Consider the following 27,237-nt stretch of genomic DNA (forward strand, 5'->3'; position numbering starts at 1 on the left):
TTCTGCTTAGCTGCTTATATTCTAATGAATACAATCGCATGTTTTTTACCATACTACCCCTGTCTCGCCTTGACCCATATTTTCATTATTATTGTTATTATTAATTACTCCATTATTCATCCAACTATGTTTGGTTCATCAACTTATATAAAAATTTATAAAGATAAAATATATATGAAATGTAGATAAAATTAACCGCATTTACATATATTTCACTTAAGCCTCGTTTGGGAACCAGCCCATTTAGCCAAAAAGACAAAAAATTACTAAAAAAGTCAAAAAGCCAACAACCTATATAAAAAAGTCAAAAATTCTCTTTTCTCTCTACTTTTTGCACATATTTTTGTAAAAAGTCAAAAACTCATCACAAACATACTAGTTTTTTTTAGTTCATATTTTAGCCAAATAATCAAAAAGTTACTAAATTAGCATGTTCCCAAACGAGACCTTACTTTTAGATTTTTTTTTTCAAATTTTTATTGAAATTCGTGAATCAAACACAACACTATACACAAAGAAAAACATCTCAAAATTATTTCAAAATAAATGTGTGGAACACATCACATGGTAAATCAAAAGGTAAATTACAATGATCTCCCATGTGGTTTGAAAAAATATATATATATACACAGTAAGACTCACAACGTTGACATAATTATATTAGATTTTCTTAATAATTCAATTTATATACTAACACTTAAATAATGTATTAGTCACATGAATAAAAAAATAATATTATCATCTATTTTATATTGAAATGCATGGATATATTTTGGTTTATCCCTTGTTTATCCCTAAAAAAATTAGTAACTCAAATCATCCAAGTGAATTTTTGTATTGTAATAGGCCTGATCAATTAGACTAGACGATTTCAATTCACGTTTCCGAGTAAAGCAAAGAGAAGGCGGACCTAGCCCTAACTTATTTGTGTTCTACGGACAAAAGAAGGGGGTTAGCGTTGGAAATTCAAACAAACCTGTTAGATGTATTTGATACCAACTAGGTTGGTTCTGTTGATACTACTATGTGTATTAGCTCCGACTCCTTTTGTCTTGAAGTGAAAGAAATCCAAAACAAAAGGGATAACGTACAGATGTTACTCTAAATTGATCTCTATCTAATTACTTATCATTAAATTTTAATCTGATTTGTCCCCTCCTCTTGCCTCTAACAACTACAGCCAAACCCCCTTATTATTATTTATTATTATGTTTAACTAATGATGTACACATATATATTTTAAAGTTCTAAGTAAACTAATTAGACATATATTAGTTTTCCATTTTGGACCATATATCACCTTTGGCTTAAGGTGTTTGGAGACTTTGGTCTGTTCTTCAAAAGATGGCGATGATGACGATGATGATGAAGATGAAGAAGGCTATCCCTTCAAAGGCTTTGGTGATCAAAATCAACCTAGTTATCCTTGCTTTCTTATTTGTCATCTATGGAACTCTTCTTCTTTGGCCATCATCGTCAGTCTACCATGAAAATGCCGCTGCTCTTGTTAGGTGCTCTCTGCGCGGTTGCCATCACAAGGTGAGGTGAGCCAATTCAAGTAGTTTTTATTGAGTCATTTTTGTTGAATAAATATATTAGAATTGTGTTCCTTGATTACTAACCCATGTGGTTGAGATTGATTTTTTTTTTTTTAATTTTTTAGGTAGACAAAGGGATTAAGATGAAGGCAGTGTTGGAACAGACTGAAACCAATCATCCGAAGCCCAAGAGAAATTTAGTGAAGACAGAGAAGCCGAGCTTCTTGAATGATCATATAGGGAATGGAACAAAGATTGGAATGGTGAATATGGATGAAGAGGATATAAGTGAATGGAACACTAATGGAGAAACTATACCCATTGATTTTGAGCAAGTTTCAGAGATATTTGAGTGGAAGGACTTGTTTCCAGAATGGATTGATGAGGAGGAAGAGATAGATGGACCGTTATGCCCGGAGATTCCAATGCCTGACTTGGAGAATTACGGGTATGTGGACATGGTAGTGGCAAAATTGCCCTGCAAGTACCCAGAAGAAGGGTGGGGGAGGGATGTGTTTAGGCTGCAGGTGCATCTGATAGCGGCCAAGTTGGCGGCAAAGAGAGGGAAAAGAGGGTGGAATGAGGGGAGGACCAAAGTGGTGCTGCTGAGCAAGTGCAGGCCAATGCTGGAGCTGTTTCGATGCAATGACATGGTCACACAAGAAGGTGACTGGTGGTTCTTTCAGCCCCAAATTGAGAGGTTGGAGCACAAGATTTCACTGCCTGTTGGCTCCTGCAATTTGGCTCTCCCACTCTGGGGAAAAGGTATGCTTCCTAATTATATTCTCTCACTCCCTCCTAACAAACAGACATGATTTTTTTATTCTATTACCATTCAAACTCATAGCATAAGCTATCTCCTTGAAGAGTTTATAGCAATTTAATTGATCAATCGTTTAATTCTTTAAAATTAATTTTTCTTTTAGATAGAGAAACATTAAATCAGAGTTAATTATCATAAAATTGTAGGCTATTTTTTGAGTGAATTAACAAATAGAAAAGATGCAAAAATTTAATTGACCATTCTTCAAAGTTAAATTTTCTTTTAGATACATAAACATTAAAAGAGAGTTAATTGTCATAAAATTGTTAGCCATTTTTGGAGTGAATCATTAACAAATAGAAAAGATGCAAAATAAAGAGAAAACGCGTCAGGTAGGGGTCGAACCTACGACTTTCTGCTTAGGAAACAGACGCTCTATCCACTGAGCTACAGACGCAATTTCTGTAATTTGATTTTGGAAAACATATTTAAATGGATTGTTATTCTTCAATAATAGTACTCTACCTACTACACCAGAAAATGACCATCTACTTTTATGACAGCTAAGCATCTGTTTATACCTAAATTGATAGCACCTGAGGAAAAAACACACCAAAAAAAAAAAAAAAAGAGTTTACAACTTGATCAAGTCAAATCTATTTTTTGGCTAAATAGAATATCATTTTTTTTTTTTTGCAAGTTTACTTTAATGGTGTCAAAGTCATTTTTTTGGTACAATTGTTATTTCTCTTTTCAATTAGGCATTTGGCCAAGTACTAGGGCATGTTTGATTGGAAGGATTAAAGTATGGGATTAGGATTATTAATCCGTGGGCCCAACCATCCTATGTTTGTTTTGACATTTGGTTTAGGACTATTAATCCAATGGATAATTAATCCAACAAATTTGTAGGATAATTAGTAATGGGGTAGGGGTGGGATAGTTAATACCACACTAATTTGATAGGATTATTAATACCTCACTATTAGTATTGTGAATCAAACATGGCCTTAGTGGTGTGAGGTGTCAAGTTCAATTCTATTAAGAAGAGTTTGACACTATTTATGGTAATTCCTCTCTTATTGATTAAATAAATAAATAAAAAGTCTATTTTCAACCGTTAGATGAGCTTACTATAATTATAGTCATTAATCACCATGCAAATTTGATGTGACAAATTTAACTAAGTTATAATTTGACATTAAATTTGACAAATTACTCAAGTTGAAGTTTGAGAGGTTTTATTGAAAAATGACTGGTGTAAATTTTCATTTGTTGTTAGAGATGCTCTAAGTTCATGATTGAAGTTAATAATTTATGCATAGAAACTATTCAAACTATTAGTCATAAAAATATTTTTATTTCAAGAAATTAGTTACATATTTGTTAAAAAAAAGAAAAGAAAAAATTGCTTAATTGAGTGGTTGTGTAAAATATGGGCTGCATTAAAGACCTTCCTAAGGTTTAGAAACCTCCATAAACAACAGGACCAAGACAAAACACACCATAAGCATAGTGAAAATATTTAAATTAAGAACCACTATGATGAATAATGTTTTAACTTGAAATAAACATATACCTCAAAATAAATAAATAAAATAGACTACGCCTCTTTTCTAGCAAAAGAGTAACAATTGGAGAAACAATAAATATAAAAATATATATTCTACCATGTTGATTTAGAAATATTATTTATTATATACCGTGTTAAGGCGATATTTCAATACTTTAAAAAAAAAAAAGTATTGATAGAAAACTTTGTGAAACATAAATTAAAAATAATTAAGGATTGAATTCTATACATGAAAACTATATAAATTTCTACTATATAAATAAGTGTATACATACCTTGATCCATGATAGTATGAAAATCTCTTTTGAGAAAAAGAAATCTTGAATAGAAGACTTTGATCTTCAAGTTCTTTATTTGTCTAAGATCTTCAAACCATTTCTCTCTCTCTAGGTGATGGGAGCTTTCTTGTTGTGACAACTTAAGTTTTTGTGATAATGAATGTGGTTTGGGACCTTACATTATTTATATTAGTATTCTTCCCATCAAAGAATCCATTTATTCAATGAACTTCATTAAATAGATTAATGTATCTTTTACATTCATGATACATAATGCATCTTCTATATTAATGAACTCATTAGATAGATTAATGTATCTTCTACATTCATAATAGATACAAAATGCATCTCTAAGATTCATTCATAATGAATCTATCACATTCAATGCATTGACACTATCTCCATTCGTCTTTTATACATTATGTATATATAGATGCATTCATCAATGATTAGTCACCATCTAATTGATGTACATGTATATTACTTAATGAGATGAATCTAGTATAATCATGTATAAGTCACAGTAAGCCAGATTTAGGAAAAATTCTTACAATCTCCCACTTGGCTTGCATGATTATATTATGTCACTAGATTATCATAATATGGCTAACGTTCTCCCATTAGAAGATTGCACCATCACCATTAGATTCTGTTCAGTGAAATTATTAGCACCAAATCATTGCAGTCAGTGATTTACACATTGATCAAGATTATACAATAGTTGTAGTGTTAATATTTTCCATCAACATGAATAAGTGAATCTTAAATCATAGAGATGACATTAGCAACATAATGGTGCTTAAGGCTAATTCATCTATAACGATCTCGTTGTTTACATCTTCTAAATTGTGCACAAGTATGAAGAATGAAAACAACAAACATAATCATTACTAACATAAGATGATTATAACATAACATTTATCACAAACATAATACACTCATTTCAAGTCTAAACATGATAAACTTTCTACTAAGCCCATACGCGCAACATGTTCTTGAAAGAGCTTAGGTGTGAGACCTTTAGTTAGTTTAGTTTATCCACCCAAAAAGTGAGACCTTTAGTTAAAGGATCTGCTAACATGAGTGTAGTGCCAATATGAGAGATGGAAACAGTCTAATTCAGAACCCTTTCTTTAACAACTAGATACTTGATATTAACATGCTTTGATCCTCCTGAAGTTTTGTTATTATTGGAGAACCGAACAGCAGCATCATTATCACAATAAATCTGTAAAGGCCTCGAAATTAAATCGACAAGTTGTAATCCAAATATGAAATTCTTTAGCCATACTGCATGACATGTTGCTTCATAACATACTATGAACTCTACCTCCATAGTGGAAGAGGTTGTCAGAGACTGTTTATGGCTATTCTATGAAATGGGTCCATTAGCAAGCATATAAATGTACCCAGAAGTGGACTTTTGAGTGTCTTTACATCCAGCATAATCAGTATCTGAAGAACCAATTACTTCAAGGCTGTCTGTTCTTTTATAAGTGAGCATGTAATCCTTAGTGCCTTGTAAATATCGCAACACTTTCTTAACTGCTTTCCAATGATCAAGTCTGGGATTGCTTTGGTATCGACCAAGTATACTAACTACAAATGCTATGTCAGGTCGTGTACAAACTTGAGCATACATAATGCTCCCAACTGCAGAGGCATAAAGAATTTCTTTCATTTGTTCCCTTTCTAAACTATTTCTAGGACACTGAAATTCACTAAACTTATCACCCTTAACTACAGGGGCAACACTACTTGAACAGTTCTACATGTTGAACCTTTTAAGAACCTTTTCGATATAGGCTCTTTGGGACAATCCTAAAATACCACGAGACCTATCTCGATAAATTTCTATCCCAATGACAAAAGAGGCTTCACCAAGATCTTTCATTTCAAAATTCCTCGTAAGGAATTGCTTTGTCTCATGTATCATTCCCAAATTATTGCTAGCAAGCAATATATCATCAACATACAAAACTATAATGCAAATATTGCTCCCACTAATTTTAAGGTAGACACATTAATCAACCACATTATCTTTAAAATCAAATTTGGTGAGAACTTCATGAAATTTAAGATACCATTGTTGAGATGCCTACTTTAGACCATATATGGACTTCTTAAGCTTACAAACCATATTTTCCTTGCTTTCATCCTGAAAAACTTCAGGTTGGTCCATGTAGACCACTTCATGCAAGTCACCATTCAAAAAAGTTGTTTTAACGTCAATTTGATGTAACTCTAAATCATAATGAGCTACTAAGGCCATGACTATTCTCAAGGAATCTTTTTTAGAAATAGGAGAATAAATTTCTTTATAGTCCATCCCTTCTCTTTGAGTGTATGCTTTAGCAACTAATCTAGCCTTGTATCTTTCGACATTGCCTTTAGGATCATGCTTGGTTTTAAAAACCCATTTGCATCCAATAGTTTTGGCTTCCTTAGGCAATTCTACAAGATCCCAGACATTGTTGTCTTTTATGGATTTTAACTCATCTTTCATGGCATTTAACCATTGAGTTGCATTTCCATTTTTCATGGCTTGGGCATAAGAAACAGGATCGTTCTCCAAGCCTATATCACACTCATTTAGGTAAACCTCATAGTCATCTGATATGACTAATTTATTTTCTCTTTGTGATATGCGTAAAGGTTGTTCTGCAACTAGGACAACTTCTTTTTCAATGTGAGAAATCTCTTGAGTACCAACATTATCCATAATAGGTTCAGATACTTCATTTTCTTGGATGATCGTGGAAGGCGTAAAAGCACGATTTTCCTCCAAAGAAACATTTTTGAGATTCATACTCCCACTAATGTTTTCATCCTCTATGAACACAGCATTTCTAGTTTCAATAATTCTTGTGCTATGAGTGGGACAATAGAATCTAAAACCCTTTGATCTCTCAGGATATCCAATGAAATAACAACTTATAGTTCTAGGGTCTAATTTCTTTATTTGTGGATTAAAATATTTTGTTTCAGCAGGACAACCCTATACATGTAAATAATTCAAATTAGGTTTCCTACCAATCCGCAACTCATAAGGAGTTACAGGCACAACCTTACTAGGAACCCTATTAAGAACATGTACAACAGTTTTTAAAGCTTCACCCCACAAGTAATTTGGCAAAGAAGAGTTACTCATGTCCAAAAGAGTACGGTTTCATCGCTCAGCTACACCATTTTGCTCAAGTGTACCGGGCATTGTATAGTTAGCAATAATACCATTCTCAGCTAAAAATAAAGCAAAAGCACTTGGATTTTGAACCAACTCAGTGAATCTATCATAATATTCACTGTATCTATCAGATCTTACACTTTTAATCCGTCTACCAAGTTGATTTTCAACTTCAGCTTTGTAGAGTTTGAACATATCCAATGCTTTTGATTTTTCACGAATAAGATACACATAAGTATACCTAGAAAAGTCATCAATAAAAGTAATAAAATATTTATGTCCAGAAATAATTGGAACAGTAAAGGGACATATATCAGTATGAATTGTGTCTAATAATTCAGTAGTCCTAGTAGCACCCTTTTTCTTTGTCTTTGTGTATTTTCCTTTAATGCAATTCACACAAGTACTAAAATCAGAAAAATCAAGTGAACTTAAAATTCCGTCTTTAATAAGACGTTCCATCCTTTCTCTTGATATGTGGCCCAAGCACTTATACCACAACATGGATGAAATTTTATTCACTCGTTTTCTCTTTTTATTTACCAAGTCGTTTACATGAAAGGATAAAAGAGATTGTGCATAAGTGGAATCTAAATTCAATGAATAAAGATTACCATATAAACTACCAGAACCAATCATATGAGAATTATGAAATAAAGAGACTCTGTTATTTCCAAACTTAAATTCATAACCACAAGAATCAAGTTGTGAAACAGAAATTAGGTTTTTAGTAAAAATAGGGACATAAACTGTGTTTACTAAATCTAAAATGAAACCGGAGTCTAAAATTAGACGGAGGGTGCCAATAGCCTCAGCGTCCACTTCTATTCCATTCCCAACTGTAATGGTTCGTTTCCTTTATTTAGTTTTCGACTTGTAAGGTATTCTTGCATGGAATTTGTTATGTGAATACTTGCACCAGTGTCAATCCACCAAGAATTTGGTAGAACACCTACCAAAAAAGATTCATAAGACACAAAGCATTGAGTGTTACCTTTCTTGTCCAACCAACTTTTAAAACCTGGACAGTCTTTTCTTATGTGACCTTTTTTTCGACAAAAATGGCATCGAATCTTATTTTCTTCGTTAGCCTTGTGAGTTTCATTATTTGCATTCTTCTTCTTCTTACTTTTACCTTTCTTGAAAATCTTTTTGGTTGGACCCAAAGTGGTAAGATGAGCCATATTAGGCTTTTTAGCTTTAAGCCTCTCTTCTTCTTGAACACACATGGCAATTAACTCGCTTATCTTCCACTTATCTTTCTACGTATTATAATTGATCTTGAAATGACCAAATTGCGCAGGAAGAGAAGTCATAATGAAATGAACAAGAAAACCTTCAGAAATTTCCATGTCCATTCCCTTTAATTGAGAGGCCATGTCATTCATCTTTAAGATATGTTCCCGAACACCACTCAAACCATCATATTTCATTGTCATCATTTTAATCATGAGAGTACTAGCAAGGGATTTGGAAGTTCCAATGAATTATTCTTCAATAGATTTCATATAGTTCACTGCACTTTCAGAAACAAGGATTGCTCCTTGAATTGCAGGCGTAATTGAGCCTTTCATAATCATTAGACTTAAGCGATTAGAGCGTTCTCATTTTTCATATAAAGCCATATGTTCCTTAGAACTTGTATCATTAGGCTTTGTAGGAGCTGACTCTCTTAATGCATGGCCCAAATCCATAATTCCTAAAACAATTCCAATTTGTTCCTTCCATTTCTTAAAATTAGTTCGACTCAAAGCTTCAATACCAGACAAGTAACTATTAATTGCAGTAGGATTCAATGCTGCAAACACATAATATCCATTACATAATATAATCAAGAAAACTACTTTTCACATGTCATGAATAAAAATAACACCACAAGTTAAATATTTCTAACTAGAAAACACAATTAGTTAGATACGAAATCAAGTTATCCTTCCGTTGGGCAGAATGACAATATATTTTAGCAATTCATAAAAGTAAATGAGATGACTAATAAAAATAAACAACATAAAATAAAATAAAATAATCATTAAGACCATAACGAGTTTATCACCGTTGGGCAGAAAAACTCAATGTCTTATATTATTTTATTGACTAAAGCACGTGAGAAATTTATCACCGTTGGGCCGAAAAACTTATTGCTATATTTATTATACTAATTATCTCGGTTGTTCAAACATACATAGTGTTGAACCTCCGTTGGACTGATCAACAATGTTTCAACTCATAAGCTGTGTAACAAAACATTATAAGTGCATAAGATATTATCTTAACTACCACTTGTTCAATAATTTTCAATTTTTATTTTAATATCAATAGAATAAAAGATTGGCCAAAATTAAAAATAAAAATAAAATTGGAGAAGTGTAAATCAAGGTTATGCACTTGTTACACAAAACATCATCATAAAATGAAATTCATACTTATACGTTTCATGCATCAGAATTGAGAACCATGGCTCTGATACTAATTGATAGAAAACTTTGTAGAACATAAACTAAAAACCATTAACGATTCAATTCTATACATGAAAACTATATGCATTTCTACTATATAAATAAGTGTATGCATACCTTGATCCATGATAGTATGAAAACCACTTTTGAGAAAAAGAAACCTTGAATAGAAGACCTTGATCTTCAAGTTCTTTATTTGTCTAAGATCTTCAAACCACTTCTTTCTCTCTCTAGGTGATGGGAGCCTTCTTGTGGTGACAACTTGAGTTTTTGTGATGATGAGTGTGGTTTGGGACCTTACACTATTTATACTAGTATTCTTTCTATCAAAGAATCCATTCTTTTAATGAACTTCATTAAATAGATTAATGTATCTTTTACATTCATGATACATAATGCATCTTTTGTATTATTGAACTCATTAGATAGATTAATGTATCTTCTACATTCATAATGCATCTCAAAGATTCATTCATAATGAATTTATCATATTCAATGTGTAAAACATAAAGTATTATAACGCAACGGGAAAAACATTTAGATCATACCTTTAGGTGATAGAACCTCGTGGGCAAATCACGTACTTCCAGAAACTGAACAACGAACCCAGCAGTGGAGTGATACTACAAAATGAGTATCACCCACACAAATCACAGTGCAAAATGGCTTGATCATTGTTTAATGTGAGAGAGTCAGAGAGAGAGTCTGGAAAAAGGTTATGGGTAAAAACCACATAACGTATCTGATATATTAATATATTATCTAAAATATATAATTAGATATATAACCACTAATATCTATATATCCATCTATCCATATCTATTGATATGATAGATATAGATATCCTGAATGGTTATCCAAATAAGTTTTGAATTAAAATTCAAACTTACATGGATAAGGTTCAAAAGGTTCAGGTTCAAAAGGTTCAAAGGGTCATGGCACATGGGCGCCCAATTTCTAACATCTCCCACTCGCACATGAGTTGGCATGACACCGCCACATCTCTATCTCAATCTCCCCAAAAATGAACAATCTCATACTAGCCAATGCACTGTGCGACTGCTGAGAACACCTGCATATGGGAGCTCTTTACTAGAAACTCAAAATGAGACAGCATAGAGACATCAACCCAAAAAGAACAGAAATAGTGTCTCATATACCCCAAACCCATCTAATTACACTAGTCCAAAAACATCTCTAATCCCTCAAAACGAGCATGTTTGACCCTCTCAATTTTTGCAATATATTTACACTCAATCCGCCTCTCATACAGAGCGATGTGAGTTGCCGGCAGTGAATATACAACAGTGGTGTAATACTAGATGATCTTCCCTTTGTCCTCATGCCATTTAGTTTAGGATTGACCGCTTTCCCAGTGATGTCCCTTAAGGCCGAATCATACATGACCGCAGACAACATACCAAAGTAGCAGAACATCAACCCCTTACCTTATGATATAGTCAAAAGTCACAAAAGGGTACATAAATGAAAGTCATATCAATAATGACACGTAAACTCACACGGTGAGGAAACAGGGATCCATTCACTCACTTCATTACTCAGTCGCCAAGCACATATAGTATGAATACATGCTATGGTGGAGTAACTCTTCAAAAAGAGTGACGTCATACTCGATACATCGTACATATATTAGTCTAGTCACTTTCTAGCGCCTAACCCGAATTCTCTATTTGCTCGCCTTCCAGGTGCCAAATAAGATCTCGCATCTGGCTAATCATAACAAGCACAACATGGAAAGTGGGTACTAACATCCATGTTTGGTCCTTAACACGACCTCATCTTGGTTGTAACCAAGGCGACATGCATAGTGGATAATTTAAGCCTCTCTTGGCTCCAAATAAAAAAGAAACCACTAGTCTCATCCTTGCTCGCTCCCAAGCGCCAAGGGCGATTGCTCGTGTGAGTGAGCCAATCTTGCCTATTGACATCATCATCTGCTAATCATTATGACACAAACCATAATAGTGTCAACATCCCATCATCTCACAACAAATAAGTGATCGATCTAAAAAACATGACCACAGCCTGCACAATTCTAGATTCCAAGCATATGCCTTATCAGCACCTCTTGTGATAAGCATATACAACGGAATCCACCATTTGCGCCTCACATGAAGTGGTTCAAGATCACTAATCTTGCGCAATTACCTCTCTAAAGATATTTTGATGACCAATTTGCGTTCATTCTTGATGCGCCCAACTAGCGCATTGAATCTTACAAGAAGCAAATTAATATACTACTAGTAAAGCATTCTATCCACAGTCTAATGAGCAAGGTCAATATCTAAACAACTCAATTGACCATTTACCAAAGATAACACTTATCATGCCGAATATGCCCACATAGCGTACTTCACGCTCCCACAACAAAGAAAAGATCAAGGAATATAGGTTATCTGTTTCTCCCAAAGACAATCTGAGGATTCATTCAATATTTAAGGCTCTGACTTTTACCGATAGGTAAGTCAATGGGTTTGTAATTTTGCATCTAGAATCGTTCTAGGATATTCCTTATGTAAGTCATTGAAGACAAAATAAGAATTCTCCCAAAACAATCCCTAAGGATCGTACATCCGAGTATATAAATTACATCACCCATGTCCATCATATCTAAAATAGAGGACTGCCCGCCCTAGGTGGCGACAGCCCTATAAATTCCTGGCTCATAATGACTAAGTAAGGAAAAACTTCTTTTGGCCCATTGATCATGCCTCAGTGGTCTTCATCGATCATCGTTGGCCTATCGCGGCTTGACGAAATCTAAGAACCACTATTTGGATAACTGTTTTAGGCTGTAAAAGATTTATTGGAACTAGCAACCTTTTTGCGCTCCTAACTTTTCCCCATAAAAATAGAAGGTAAATCCCTACGGATCTACTTATCCAATTCTCCAACGAGAAGTTAGGCCACAACATTCATAAATCAATGTTCCGAACTTATGTCAATCATAGCCTAAGTCGAAATAACTTCACTCCCTAAGAGGAAGTCTTCTCATGGTCTACACCTTCCTCAATGGTGTGACTTTTCGGTATCTAGCGAGCCTTATGCCTCAACAATGACTATCCAAATTACGCATAACTTTAGAACAGTTTCATGTCATAATGGAAAGTCAACCAAATTATAGAAATGATCAATCCTCAAAGACTTTGTCTTAAACTGCGCAACATTGATCCACTTTCTAAAAAGAGGGGACTAGAGCCTTTGGCATTATCCTAGGCTCTTTATCATCTTGTGGAGCAATCATGAATGTTTCCTTCTCAATCACCCAGTGATGACGTGAAAAATTTTCATATTCGCTACCACGCAACTAAGAATGTAGAGTATTCTTATCTAATGGAGTAATCCATTAGTAGGCACATCGCTTCCACTGTCCCTAGGATATTGGAAATTTCTTTCCATTCTCAACTAGGCTACATAAAGCGCTATGCTTAGAATTCTTTATCTTGTAGAGTTCCAAAACTCTATTCACGTCACATTTACTAAGAAAACTTTATGTGACTTAGTTACACTACCACAAAGCTGCTTACCTATATGCACATGACCCGGAGGGTTTACATGACCGCATACAATAATGCGCCACATGACCCTATGTGTTTACAAGACAGCATACAATAATGCGCTATAGAGCCCTAGGTCTTAACTTCGCAACCTTATGAGAAGTAAAAAAAAGATAAGCTGCTTAACGATTACAGATCGCCCATAGATGACTCTCCTCTAACCCATTACTCAAATGGAGTGTAAAATCTGATATGGAGGGCACCTAGTTAGGGATATAGGCAACAAACTAGTGCAATTCCCAATTGGGAAACATTTTGCGCCATTATCCACCTAACATTTACAATATTTAATTCCTTATCTCTACTACACCATTATGTTGTTGAGTACTAGGAATAATCAATTTTCTAAGTATCCATTTCTCTTCACAGAGCTTTCTAAAAAATAACTCAAATAGATACTCGCCACCTTGGTCAAAACTTAAAGCACAAAAGTTGTTGTCTAATTGATCTCAACCTCATATGTGCAATGTCAAAAATCATCTCAAAACTTTTGACTTATGGGAGATCAAATAGTCTTGACTCAGATGCGTATTGTAATCTTTAAATGTGTCGAGATTGAGGCTTAGCTATCATACCCTTACACATATCTAGTCACAAATATCATAGTGGACTAAATGCGCCATAACAAATGACCTTCTAACGGTTTTCCTACTTACTTGTGCGCACCCATTGCGAACAAAGTTACACATTCATATGAGAGCGAGATGTCATAAGCGAGTGGGCCCCAGAAGGCCTACTCAAACCATCGTGTCATTATCTCATTAATGTGATTAAGTATAATAAGCCACCGATTCATGACTAATGTCATAAACTAATTCCAATCATCGTAGACAAGTTTTAAAGGTTTAGGCTTAACTAGGTAATGACTCACGACTAATTCATATTCACTAGATCATAAAAGGATGTCATAGAGATACCAAGTGCGCCTAAGTCGCAAATTTAACTAGTAAGTACTAATCCCCTGCACCTTCAAGTCAATTTTATTTTCCATACACTTTACTGCATCTAGTTGAAAGATAACGATACTCCTCTTGCCATCTCTATTTCTCGCTTCATAGTTACTTGCAATTAATTCTACTATCTACAAAAAGGAGAGAATAAGCTATTAATCTATGACAGCTCCTGAAGTAACTTAAGCGCGAATTAGGCTAAAGAGTCTAATTCAACACAATGCTCTCACAAGCGATGCCTCAAATTCTTAGAGTCATAACAACCTTGTCAGGCTTGACCTTTTCATTACTATGCTACAACGTTTGCGCTTAGTGATAAACATTATTCAAAACAAAACGTTAGCCTAGTAAAGGAATCACACAAAGAAGCACCTCATCATGTCTCACACTGAAGTGTGGAAACAGTAAGTGTCCAGACTTAGACAAGTTGGCCATGCTAATAGATTCTGCAGCCACTTGGCGCTAATCTTTTCACTTAGTGTTAATAGGTTTTGCAGCTACTAAGCGCTAATCTTTTAACTTCAAGTGATACTTCAATGCACACTATTATAGTGCGTGAAATTTTGCTCCATCCATTTTCAATAATTGGGTAGAGAGGAAAGCACTACTCATACTGGATACTCGTCTTACACATAATGACTAATTTATTTAAGCTCGCATTTCTTAGATGACGTGACTCTTGAATGTTACTTCATCCAATGATGCAACATCATTACAAGTCAAATTACAAAGTCAATCTGCGCAGCTCAATAGTCAAGATCATATACAGATCTATTGAGGGCTTAATAATTTCATAACTCCAAAACTCGCCAACCAAAACTACGTAGCATGCCGCTAACCATAGCGCACACATTAGTTTTTATTGTGCCAAACAAGGCAACAAAACCACGGCGACTTTGAGTCATGTTTCCTTACTTTGGCTCAATTAAGGTCTGACCTAAAGTCTCCAAGACTTTTGCTCATCTAAAGAATAGGATTACATTGTTTACATTTGAACATCTCTACTAAGTCTAGGTCAACCAATTAACTTCCATAAGCTAAGTCAATTTAGAGAGAAATTAGCATGGGGATTAATTTGATTAGCATAATATAATTTTGCCACAAAAATCTAAATTAAATAGTGACAATATTACACAAATCGCAAGATCGAAAATCTGCTATGCTTGTAATCATCTCTTGCGCCACATGTGACAATTATCCAAAATTTAATTTAATTTATGTGCAAAATATTGGTTTTCGGGAGTTAATCTACAAAGATTTCTCTCAACCGAATAACCTCCCATTGACTATGGCATGTCTAAAAGCATGATAAAAATTTTTAATTCCATACAATAGCATCATAATGTAGATTCATAACCAACTCATGCTATGTCACAATTAATAATGGAATTTAAACAAATAACAATTAATCATGTTATTCTAATTACAACATATTAGTAACTCTAGGCAAAAAATAACAATATGCTGATTTAATAGTCAAATTATGCCATAACAGAAAGTACATCACTTCTGAAATTTTCTGAAATTTTCTAGTATTTTCTGAAATTTTAAATAACTAATAAACACACATAAAATTAGAAATAAATATTTCAGAATCTGGTAAAATGAAATAACCATACCAGTAAATAGTAAACTATAACAGTAGTCTACAATAAAAAATTCAGCCCCAGAAACTTAATCATGCAACACCCAGATGCATTTTAAAGCAGAAATAATGAATTATTATTTCAGGAAAAAAAATTATTTTCATAAAATTTTAAAAATTTTACAGAAGATAGAAATTTTAATTCTGAGTCTAACAGTATAAACCACGCTTAAAACAAAGCTATAACGAATTACTTATGACCATTTAAACGTAATTTTAAATTTTAAAGCAAACAAACAGACCCTTATTCCCAGCCGTCAAACCAGCCAAGTCGGCGCGAAAAACGGCACGGCTCGGCTTGGCGAGCGGCTCAACGCACGGCACAGCACGCGGCTCAGCACGTGGCTCAGCGCCCGGCGCGTGCATGAAAACGCGGACAGCGCGCTCGTGGCAGCGCGTCTCAGCGTGTGAGGGCGCGTGGTGGCGCGTGGCAGTGCATCTGATGCGCGTGGAGCCGCTGGGCGGCGTCATATAGCGCATGCGTCACATGCTCCGCCTTCGAGGTTGTTTTCTGGTCTAATTTTGGTACTGTCAGACTCCATTTTTCAAAATAAATACATTTATGGCATTAAAAATGACATTTATTGAACATAAAAATGAGGTATTTTACGCTCTTCATCTAATGAGAGTGGACATCTTCCTCCTTTATTAATATTCATGCATATATCATGTATATATATTTATATAAAAATATACACATATTTTAATGCATAAAAATAAGCACGAAAAAACCCATATTGGCTCTGATACCAATATAAAACATAAAGTATTATAACGCAGTGGGAAAAATATTTAGATCATACCTTTAGGTGATAGAACCTTGCGGAGAAATCACATACTTCCAGAAACTGAACAACGAACCCAACAGTGGAGTGATACTACAAAATGAGTATCACCCATACAAGTCACAGTGCAAAATGGCTTGATCGTTGTTTAATGGGACAGAGTCAGAGAGAGAGTCTGGAAAAAGGTTATGGGTAAAAACCACATAACGTATCTGATATATGTATCTGATGTATCAATATATTATCTAAAATATATAATCAGATATATAACCACCAATATCTATCTATCCATCTATCCATATCTTTTGATATGATAGATATAAATATCCTGAATGGTTATCTAAATAAGTTTTGAATTAAAATTCAAACTTACATGGATAAGGTTCAAAAGGTTCAGGTTCAAAAGGTTCAAAGGGTCATGCTAGATGGGCGCCCAATTTCTAACACAATGCATTAACACTATCTCCATTAGTCTTCTATACATTATGTATATATTGGTATATTCATCAATGATTAGTCACCATCTAATTGATGAACATGTATGTTACTTAATGAGATGAATCTAGTATAATCATATATAAGTCACATTGAGTCATATTTAGGAAAAATTCTTACAGTAGTGGTTAGGTGTGCAATGCAAGGGTACGTTAATTTGTGTAAATTTTTATAAAAATACGCAAGTTATTTTATAAAATTGAATAATTTAAACACAAATTTTCGTAGATTAATTTATAAAAATTTAAGAAATCACAACTTAACGTAAGTTCTCATAAGCATACATAAGTCACCTTTAATTAACTCATAAAAATTTAAAAAAACACAATTTGACATATGTTATCATAAACATACGGAAGTCATTTCACAAAATCGCATAACTTAACATAAATTCGTGTAAGTTAAAACCCTATAAAAATGTGTCATAAGTTCTTACAAAATGTGTAATTTAAATCACAAAAATACATAAGTAAATAACATACTATACTTAAGAATTATCCATTTAAAATGACACAATAATATCAATCTTAAGTGTAAAAAATTAGAATAACCTGTGCTTGTTGTTTTGTGTATTTATGCGACAACTTTTTCTTGGTGACGAGGCGCGTAACAAAGCATCAAAACTATTAAAAATAAGGGGCTTTTTAAATGAGGACGGTTAGTTATTATAGTTAATATTATTATATTTTAATCATTTTCATTAGTTAATTACTAGAATAAAAAATTTCAAGGGTAAGTCACATTTGAAGGATTTAGGATTGTTTTGGGAAGTTGGTAAATAGCTGGCTTTTGATTTTTTATCAAATTTTTTGACTTTTTTAGAAGTGATTTGGGAAGTTGGTAAAAAGTTGACTTTTTACTTTTTAGTTTAATATTTATTTATGGTGTCAAATCAAATTAAAATAACCAAAATACCCTTACCCAACATAAGAGATTTATTTTTTTATTTTTTTTTCATGGGCCCTAATTTTTAATTTTATAGCTGCGTTTTTTGCACTTGTCAAATGATTTTTCTGGCGTTTTTGGCAGTCACGTTTTTGGCATATCCCCAAAATGGCACTTAGTGATACTCTTTAAACAATTTATAGGTATAAATAGATAAGATAAATAATAGCATTGAAGTATATAGATAAAATAAAATTTTATTTTTTTATATTTTAACTAATAAAAAATACAACAATGATTCAGATTATTAATTTTGGTGCTCAATGGAGCACTAATGACATGACAATGAACAAAAAAAATAAAATAAAACAAATCAAGACCAAAACATCATCACTGTGGGTGAAATCTACTGCCAACTCACTAAAACTATCTTTAAAGTTCAAAAATTAGAGCTCCAAAACAATTTTATAACAAATAATATGTATGGTTGAAATCGCTCAAACACACGTTTTGATTTCAGGAGTGGACGATGTTTACGATCTATCCAATATCGGAAACGACACAAATACAGTAGTAAAACGCGAAGCCTACGCTACACTCCTGCATTCCTCCGAATCTTACGTTTGCGGCGCAATAGCCCTAGCCCAGAGCCTCCTCCAAACCGGAACCAAACGCGACCTGATCCTCCTCCTGGACAACTCCATCTCGGTTCCCAAACGCGAAGCCCTGGCAGCAGCGGGCTGGAAGATCCGAGTCATAAAAAGGATCCGAAACCCGAGAGCGGCAAAGAACTCGTACAACGAGTACAACTACAGCAAGTTCCGACTATGGCAGCTCACAGACTACGACAAGATAATCTTCATCGACTCCGACATCATAGTACTCCGCAGCTTGGATCTCCTGTTCCACTATCCTCAGATATCGGCGGTGGGAAACGACGGTTGGATATTCAATTCGGGAATCATGGTCATAGAACCATCCAACTGTACATTTGAAATATTCATGCAACGGCGCAAAGAGATCGTGTCGTACAACGGCGGCGACCAGGGGTTCTTGAATGAGGTGTTTGTGTGGTGGCACAGGTTGCCGAGGAGGGTGAATTTTTTGAAGAACTTTTGGTCGAATGGGTCAGTGGAGACGGGTGTGAAGAACCAGCTATTCGGGTCGGATCCTCCGAAGCTGTATGCGATACATTACCTGGGGTTAAAGCCGTGGCTGTGTTACAGGGACTATGACTGTAATTGGGACATTGCTGATCAGAGAGTGTATGCCAGCGACATCGCACACCACAGATGGTGGAAGTTCCACGACGCCATGGATAACAACTTGCAGAAGTTTTGTGGCTTGTCGGAACAAAGAAAGATTGAGTTGGAATGGGATAGGAAGCTCGCTAGGAAAGTTGGTTTTCCTTATCTTCATTGTTGGATTAATGTCACTGATCCACGACGGTTCAACTGATTTTCATAAATTTTTTTTTTCCCTTTTTTGTAAAATTTCTTTCATAATTTTTTGTTTTGTTAAAAACAAAATTATGTGCGTAGAAATTGATCATAGAACACTTACAAGCTTTGAGTCTCAGATGGGTCCTATTGTAAAACCCACCCCTTGGACGACTCACTCTTGTGAATGTTCTGCGGTTTCGTGTGCATAAAAATACTCTTCGGTTATCATCATGTTCCAGGTTCTCAATACTATTTTTTGCATAGAAATTATTTATGGGACATGTTAAATGGAAATCATCTTCGAAATTTCATTTAATTTATGTGGGGTGGTCCGTTCGATAGTATTTGTAAGTCAATTTATTTAATTTATTAAATAAAAAAACAACTAAAATATTTGGTTGTAATTTTAGAATCCAGTGTTAGAGGTCCAATTCAATTCATTGTAGGCCCAAATCATTCATCTTGTAGAGTCCTTCAAATATATTATTGACATAAAAAATTAAATTGATCAAACATTGACCATTTGATCAAAACATATTTATTTAAAAAAAATAATTAATGGAGTATCTTTAAATCATACAACTCGTTTACATTTTTACTAGAGAAAATGTTATTTGATCGAGTCACTAATGCCAAACCAATTTGATTTTTGGTATGAAAAAGATACTCAATGACCCTCATAAAATGAACAGTATAGATCGTCGAGACAAACCCAATATGGATCTAGATTTGGGATTCTACTTTGATTAAAGTCACAACAGGGATCTGTGGTGCCCCGGTGGGGCGTTTTTCTTAAATTTTTTTTCGATAATTTAAACCGTTCATATTATAAGGTTCGTCGACTATATCATTCATACAAAAAAAAAAAAAAAAGTTAATCAGAAGTCAACAATCCCATAATCAGATTCAAATTGTTTTTAAAAAATTATCAACATCATATTAACAGTTTTTAAAAAAACATGTTCTGTTGTTATAGAGTTATAGTGATACAATTCCTCTACCAACATCAAAATCTATTCATTTCGAAAGAAAAAAAATTACATAATTGCATACTTTTTTAGTTATAATTTCATATTTAAAAAAATATAAGTCATACATAATTAAATTAAAATATCACCATGAAACATAACCAAACAAAACATCTCATTAATCTTAATTAAAATACTTTAGTATAATTGTTTTTAATTTTTTATTCCTAATATAAAAAATAAAAAAAGGCCTGACTAGGCCCGGCCAGCGGCCCAGGCCTTAGGCCCTATTATAAGTGGGCTTGGGCCCCACTTTTTGGCCCATGGGTCAGCTCGGTTCGGCCCACTAAAAAGAAGGGAGCCCGCGAGGCCTGCTTGGGTTGGGTTAGACCATTATTACATCCCTAGTTGCACTACGACAAAATGCACTTTTGGCGACCACTTTTGGCGACTAAAAAAAATTTAGTCGCCAAAAGTTGTGGAATTGGCGACTAAAAATAATGTTAGTCGGCAAAAGTCAAATATTTAGCTACTAATTTTTTTTAGTCGGGAAATATTGATTATTGGCGACTGAAAAAAATTTAGTCACTAAAAAAATCACAGTTGGCGAATAAAAAAAAATTAGTAGCAGTATAGATAGTTTTGGCTACTAAAATTGTTTAGTGGCCGGATGAAAAAAAGAAAAAGAAAATTGTTTTTATAGTTGGCAACCAAAAGTTTGGTCACCAAAAGTATGTTTTCAGCGACAAAAGAATATTTTAGTAACCGTATAGTTAGTTTTAGCTACTAAAATTGTTTAGTAGCCGAATGAAAAGAAAAATATTATTTTTTATCTTTGGCGACCAAAAGTTTGGTCGCCAAAAGTATATTTTTAGCGACAAAAGAATATTTTAGTCGCAAAACTAAAATATTTGGAGGGAGATTTCAAATTTTGGAGGGATTAAAAAATAATTAGCGACTAAAATATTTAGTCGCGATTTGTTATTAATTATTTATGTATTTTGTTTTTAGCCAAAAACAGACATTTACCGTTAGTCTTTGGCTACTAGGAAGTTAGTTGGCCAGTATTCACTTTCAACGACTAATGGTTTGGTCGACATTAATAACATTTGCCACTATTTTTCGACAAATTAGTAGTTTTGTCGCAAAAGGTTGAATGAAATAGAGGGAAATGAATAAATGTTGGTGCTCTCTCTCACACACAGATTCTGTCAGCACCAAACCTCACCCAACCTCACCTCAGCGCAGACCACTGCCGCTTGCTACCGCCACCGCCATAGCTACCGCCGCCGCAAATCACGACGACCACCGCCGCATCCTTCCAGGTTCTCTCTTATTCTCGGTCTGTCTGTCTGTCTGTCTGTCTGTCTGTCTCTCTCTCTCTCTCTCTCTCTCAGGTCTGTCGACCTCGGTGAGTTTAAACTATACTTGATGAGTTTAAACAAAAATGCAACAAATGCAACTAAACTACACTTGATGAGTTTGGTTGTTTCATTTTGATGAGAATAATCTATTTAGTTCGTGTTTGGATAATTTTAAAAGTTGATGTTGGGTATCACTTTCTATTTTTTTGGTGTATTTTTATGACATCACAAAGACTTGTTCAATGCATCGTAGTTATTTTATATATGTTTTAATTTCTCTCAAATGTTGATTTGCAAGTTGTTGATCCGGATTTATTTTTGTTTCTTGATTTCTTAGATGAGGTGATGGGTTAGCCCTTGATTTTTTGGTTTCCCCTATCTAGACACAACATGCTTGGGACACGTTTAAAATTATACTTCTACCAATTTATTATATGTCATACAAATAGCTTACTCGATAATCGTCAGCTACCCTTAGGGTAAATATCTTGGTTGTAGGTTGGGAATATTTGAACGGTAGGTAAGGCATTTGAATAGAAGGAAGGGACTATTTTTAAAGGTGGTGAGATTAGATTGTTGGTTTAGAAGTGGTAAAATGCATGAAGAGAAGAAGAGAGGGGAGGGGGGTTCCTTGATATTAGTGCCAAAGGTGAATTTGTCAGAAGTTCCTTGCATTAAATGCTAAGAAATTTCAAAGCGTGTTAAATCTAAATAAATTTCACTCATTGAATCTTATAGTATAGAAGTGAATTAATGGTAAAATTAAATCCAAATATGCAAGTAATATGGTGTGCAATCTCGTGGTCAATTATTTTATTGCTTATAAACAGTAAAAATATATACTTATTATTTGCACTTTTGTTCCTCTTTTAGTTATAGTGAATGGCTCTGAATTGTTATTATTGAGGTAGTTTTTAAAAACTCTTTAGATTTAGCTATGATATTTCATGCCATGCGATCTGATTTTTTATTTCATTTTAGCACCCAAAAATTGAAGGACCTGGTCTTGTTGGGGGTTGTGAACTGTTTACCGGATACATTGAGTATGTTCTCTTGTCCTCTAGTCATATCCTATATATTTATTCTGCATCTACCATACTCTTATGCAAATATATGTATTAAGATAATGGATTCATGCAGAACATTGTCATTGCTGCTAATAATACAAAATTTGCCCATGCACTTGTCCTTCATTTGATTGACAAATGAAAATTGGGAGACTAACATATTCTTTGATACTTCTCAGCTTTTCCTTCAAATATTATTTAATTGATAAATGAAAATTGGAAAACTCCCTTACTCTCTTTGAAACTTGGATGAATTTTTAATCTTATTTGCCTCTCCAATTTCTGTCTGGTATTGCATAATGAAAGCTCAAATGTAATCTCACTTTTGGAATCACTGTCATACTTATGAAAAGTGGTGTAATCTCACTTCTGAATCAGATTCCGCATGCATTAACTTCTCATTTGGCAATCAATCAGCCCACTAGGAATGTTTATGGGTTTACCATAGTTATAGCCGAATATGCCTTAAACTTAGTCGAAAAAGGACTTTCCTAGGGAGAAAATTCAAAACAGCCCTTGAACCACCGTGTGGCTCTTGCGGGCAACTTCCTCATGACAAATAGGACTTGTGACAACTGATGGAATGTAATTCGGACCAATAGGTTGGGAGCTAGAGCCGAATACACCCAAAACTTAGTCGAAAAAGGGCTTTCTGGGGGAGAAATTCAAAACAGCTCCCGAACCACCATGTGGCTCTTACGGACAGCTTCCCCATGACAAATAGGACTTGTGACAACTGACAGAATGTAATTCGGACGCGTAGATTGGGAGTTAGAGCCAAAAATGCCTTAAGCTTAACCGAAAAGGACGTTAAGGGAGGGAAAAAGCGAAACAGCCTCGGAACCACCGTACAGATGTCACGGCCACCTTCTCGGTGACAAATAGGACCTGTGATAACTGATGGAATGTAATTAGCACACGTACTTTGGGAGTTAGAGCCAAAAATGCCTTAAACTTAACCGAAAAAGGACGTTAAGGGGGCGAAAATGCGAATCAGCCCCCGGACCACTGTACGGATGTAACGACCACCTTCCCCATGACAAATAGGATCTGTGAGAATAGACAGAATGTAATTAGCATGTGTAGGTTGGGAGTTAGAGCCAAAAACGCATTAAACTTAACCGAAAAAGGGCGTTATGGAAGCGAAAAAGCAAAACAGTCTCGGAACCACCGTACGGATGTCACAACCACCTTTCCCTTGACAAATAAGACCGGTGACAATAGACAGAATGTAATTAGCATGTGTAGGTTGGGAGTTAGAGCAAAAAATGCCTTAAAGTTAACCGAAAAAGGGCGTTAAGGGGGCGAAAATGCGAATCAGCCCCCGAACCACCGTACGGATGTCACAACCACCTTCTCTGTGACAAATTGGACCTATGACAGTAGACAAAATGTAATTAGCATGTGTAGGTTAGGAGTTAGAGCAAAAAATGCCTTAAACTTAATCGAAAAAGGGCATTATGGGAGCAAAAAAGCGAAACAGCCCCGGAACCATTGTACAAATGTCACGACCACCTTCCCCATGACAAATAGGACCTATGACAACAGACGAAATGTAATTAGCACGTGTAGGTTGGGGGTTAGAGCCAAAAATGCCTTAAACTTAATCGAAAAAGGGCGTCAAGGGGGCGAAAATCCAAATCAACCCCCGAACCACTGTACGGATATCACGACCACCTTCCCCGTGACAAATAGGACCTATGACAATAGACAGAATGTAATTAGCACGTGTAGGTTGGGAGTTAGAGCCAAAAACGCCTTAAACTTAACCGAAAAAGGGCGTTATGGGAGCAAAAAAGCAAAACAGCCCCGGAACCACCATACAGATGTCACGGCCACCTTCCCCATGAAAAATCAGACTCGTGACAACAGACGGAATGTAATTAGCACGTGTAGGTTGGGAGTTAGAGCCAAAAATGCCTTAAACTTAATCAAAAAATGGCGTTAAGGCGGCGAAAATGCGAATCAGCCCCTGAACCACCGTACGGATGTCACGACCACCTTCTTCATGACAAATATGACTTGGGACAATAGACGCAATGTAATTAGCACGTGTAGGTTGGGAGTTAGAGCCCAAAATGCCTTAAGCTTAACCAAAAAAGGGCGTTAAGGGGGCGAAAATGCGAATTAGCCCCGAACTACTGTACGGATGTCACGACCACCTTTCCTATGATAAATAGGACCTGTGACAATAGACAAAATGTAATTAGCACATGTAGGTTGGGAGTTAGGGCCAAAAATTCCTTAAGCTTAACTGAAAAATGGCATTACGGGGACGAAAATGTGAATTAGCAAACGAACCACCATACGGATGTAACGACCACCTTCCCTATGATAAATAGGACCTGTGGCAACAAACATAATGTAATTAGCAAGTCTAGGTTGGGAGTTAGCACCAAAAATGCCTTAAGCTTAACCGAAAAATGGCATTAAGGGAGCGAAAAAGCGAAACAGCCTTGAAACCACCGTACGGATGTCATGGCCACCTTCCTTGTCACAAATAGGACCTATGACAATAGACGGAATGTAATTAGCACGTTAAGGGTGGGAGTTAGAGCCGAAAATGCCTTAAACTTAACCGAAATAGGGTGTTAAGGGGGCAAAAATGTGAATCAACCCCTGAACCACCGTACGGATATCACGGCCACCTTCCCCGTGACAAATAGGACCTGTGACAATAGACGGAATGTAATTAGCACGTGTAGATTGGGAGTTAGAACCAAAAACGCCTTAAGCTTTATCAAAAAAGGGCATTAAGGGAGCGAAAAATTAAAACTGCCCCGGAACCACCGTAGGGATGTCACGGCCAGCTTCCCCATGACTTATAGGACTTGTGACAATAGACGGAATGTCATTAGCACTCGTAGTTTGGGAGTTAGAGCAGGAAACGACTTAAACTTATTTGAAAAAGGGAGAGTTTGACAGCCATTGAATGTTCAACATTTTCATTGTAAATGATGCCATTGTTTCATCGTACGCGGTGGTCATTTGGGTGGTAAACGTATTAAGAAAGCGTGATATGGTTATGGAGATAACGCCGTAGATTACTCAATCATTTTACTTTGATTAGAAAAATGAGAATGAAGAAGAGTTAAAATAAATTTACCACCAAAACATTCTACTCATAAAAATTTATTTTATGAAGAAGTATGCTCCTAAAAATTGTATTATTTGTAAATTGAAATCAAGTTTGAAATAAATCTTTCATGATACATACATATGATTGTATTTCGAAAAAATGTTTTTATAGATTGTTCTACCTTAAATGCATGTTATTACAACCTTTTTCCTATGTTTTTTTGAATTGATATTTTGTAATGGATGCAATTGTTTTTTTTTTTTATTTTTTGTAGATGGCTTTTGGTGTGGACTTGTGGATAGTCTACATTTTTGTTTATGGAGGACACTTGACACTTTTGTATAATCTTGCTAACTATGTCTTCCTCTGCTTTTATGAAAGTATTTTTTATATACGTAAGGCTTTGATTTTTGTATGATTCTATATTTTGTATGGAATTATTATTTTAGCTTGGACAATAGTGAGTTTGTATGGACTTTGACATTTAAAGTTATTCATTTTTTGTATACGGATGCAGATTGTGGAATGATTGATAGTATATGTATTATTTTGTTTACATACGTATTACAGGTTATATGGAATATAGACAGGTTGTGAAGAAATTATAATTTTGTGATAAAACACAAGATCATGTTTTTGGCGACTAAATAATTAGTAGCTAAAAAGAAATTGGAAAATAGTTTGGTCGACTAAAAGTTTTGTAGCAAAAAAAAAATCAAACATTTGGCGACTAAAAGCTTTGTAGCCAAAAGAAAAATCAAACATTTGGTGACCAAAAGTTTTGTAGCAAAAAAAAATTCAGACATTTGGCTACTAAAATATTTCGTAGCTAAAAACAAAAGCTGAAGAATAAAAAAACTTTTACCTACTAAAAATTTAGTAGCCAAAAACATAGCATTTTGCCGATTATAATATTAGTAGCCAAAACACAAACTATTTTCCAACGAAAATTTTAGTAGCCAAAAACATAACACTTTAGGCGACTAAACCTTTAGTAGCCAAAAACATAACACTTTTGCTGACTAAGATATTAGTAGCCGAAACACAAACTATTTTCCACTAAAATTTTAGTAGCCAAAAACATAACACTTTAGGCGACTAAACCTTTAGTAGCCGAAAATGTGCTATTTAATTTTATTTCCAATCTTTTGGTGACTAAAAATTTAGTCGGCAATTGAATACATTGG

General features: G+C 34.7%; 1 protein-coding gene and 1 non-coding gene across 2 annotated transcripts; one reads left to right on the top strand and one right to left on the bottom strand.

The window, feature by feature from the left end:
• Window positions 1-1,163: 1,163 nt before the first annotated feature.
• On the top strand, window positions 1,164-19,866 carry LOC145792674 (UDP-glucuronate:xylan alpha-glucuronosyltransferase 2-like). The gene is made up of 3 exons (XM_082873916.1): window positions 1,164-1,539; window positions 1,664-2,303; window positions 18,651-19,866. The coding sequence occupies exons 1-3, from the start codon at window positions 1,345-1,347 to the stop codon at window positions 19,586-19,588; spliced, it is 1,773 nt and encodes a 590-aa protein (XP_082730042.1). The 5' UTR covers window positions 1,164-1,344; the 3' UTR covers window positions 19,589-19,866.
• TRNAR-CCU (transfer RNA arginine (anticodon CCU)) lies at window positions 2,686-2,758 on the bottom strand. The gene has a single exon. It is a non-coding gene; the product is annotated as a tRNA-Arg (tRNA).
• Window positions 19,867-27,237: the final 7,371 nt, after the last annotated feature.

The sequence above is a fragment of the Camellia sinensis genome, chromosome 6, assembly GCF_055761805.1.
Source record: "Camellia sinensis isolate YWXY chromosome 6, ASM5576180v1, whole genome shotgun sequence".
NCBI classification, from domain to species: Eukaryota; Viridiplantae; Streptophyta; class Magnoliopsida; order Ericales; family Theaceae; genus Camellia; species Camellia sinensis.

Coding starts and splice junctions, on each gene's coding strand:
- LOC145792674 (XM_082873916.1), top strand. CDS start 1,345: ATGGCGATGATGACGATGATGATGAAGATGAAGAAGGCTATCCCTTCA. Junction 1,540..1,663: donor TGCGCGGTTGCCATCACAAG/GTGAGGTGAGCC, acceptor TTAATTTTTTAG/GTAGACAAAGGGATTAAGAT. Junction 2,304..18,650: donor TCTCCCACTCTGGGGAAAAG/GTATGCTTCCTA, acceptor TTTTGATTTCAG/GAGTGGACGATGTTTACGAT.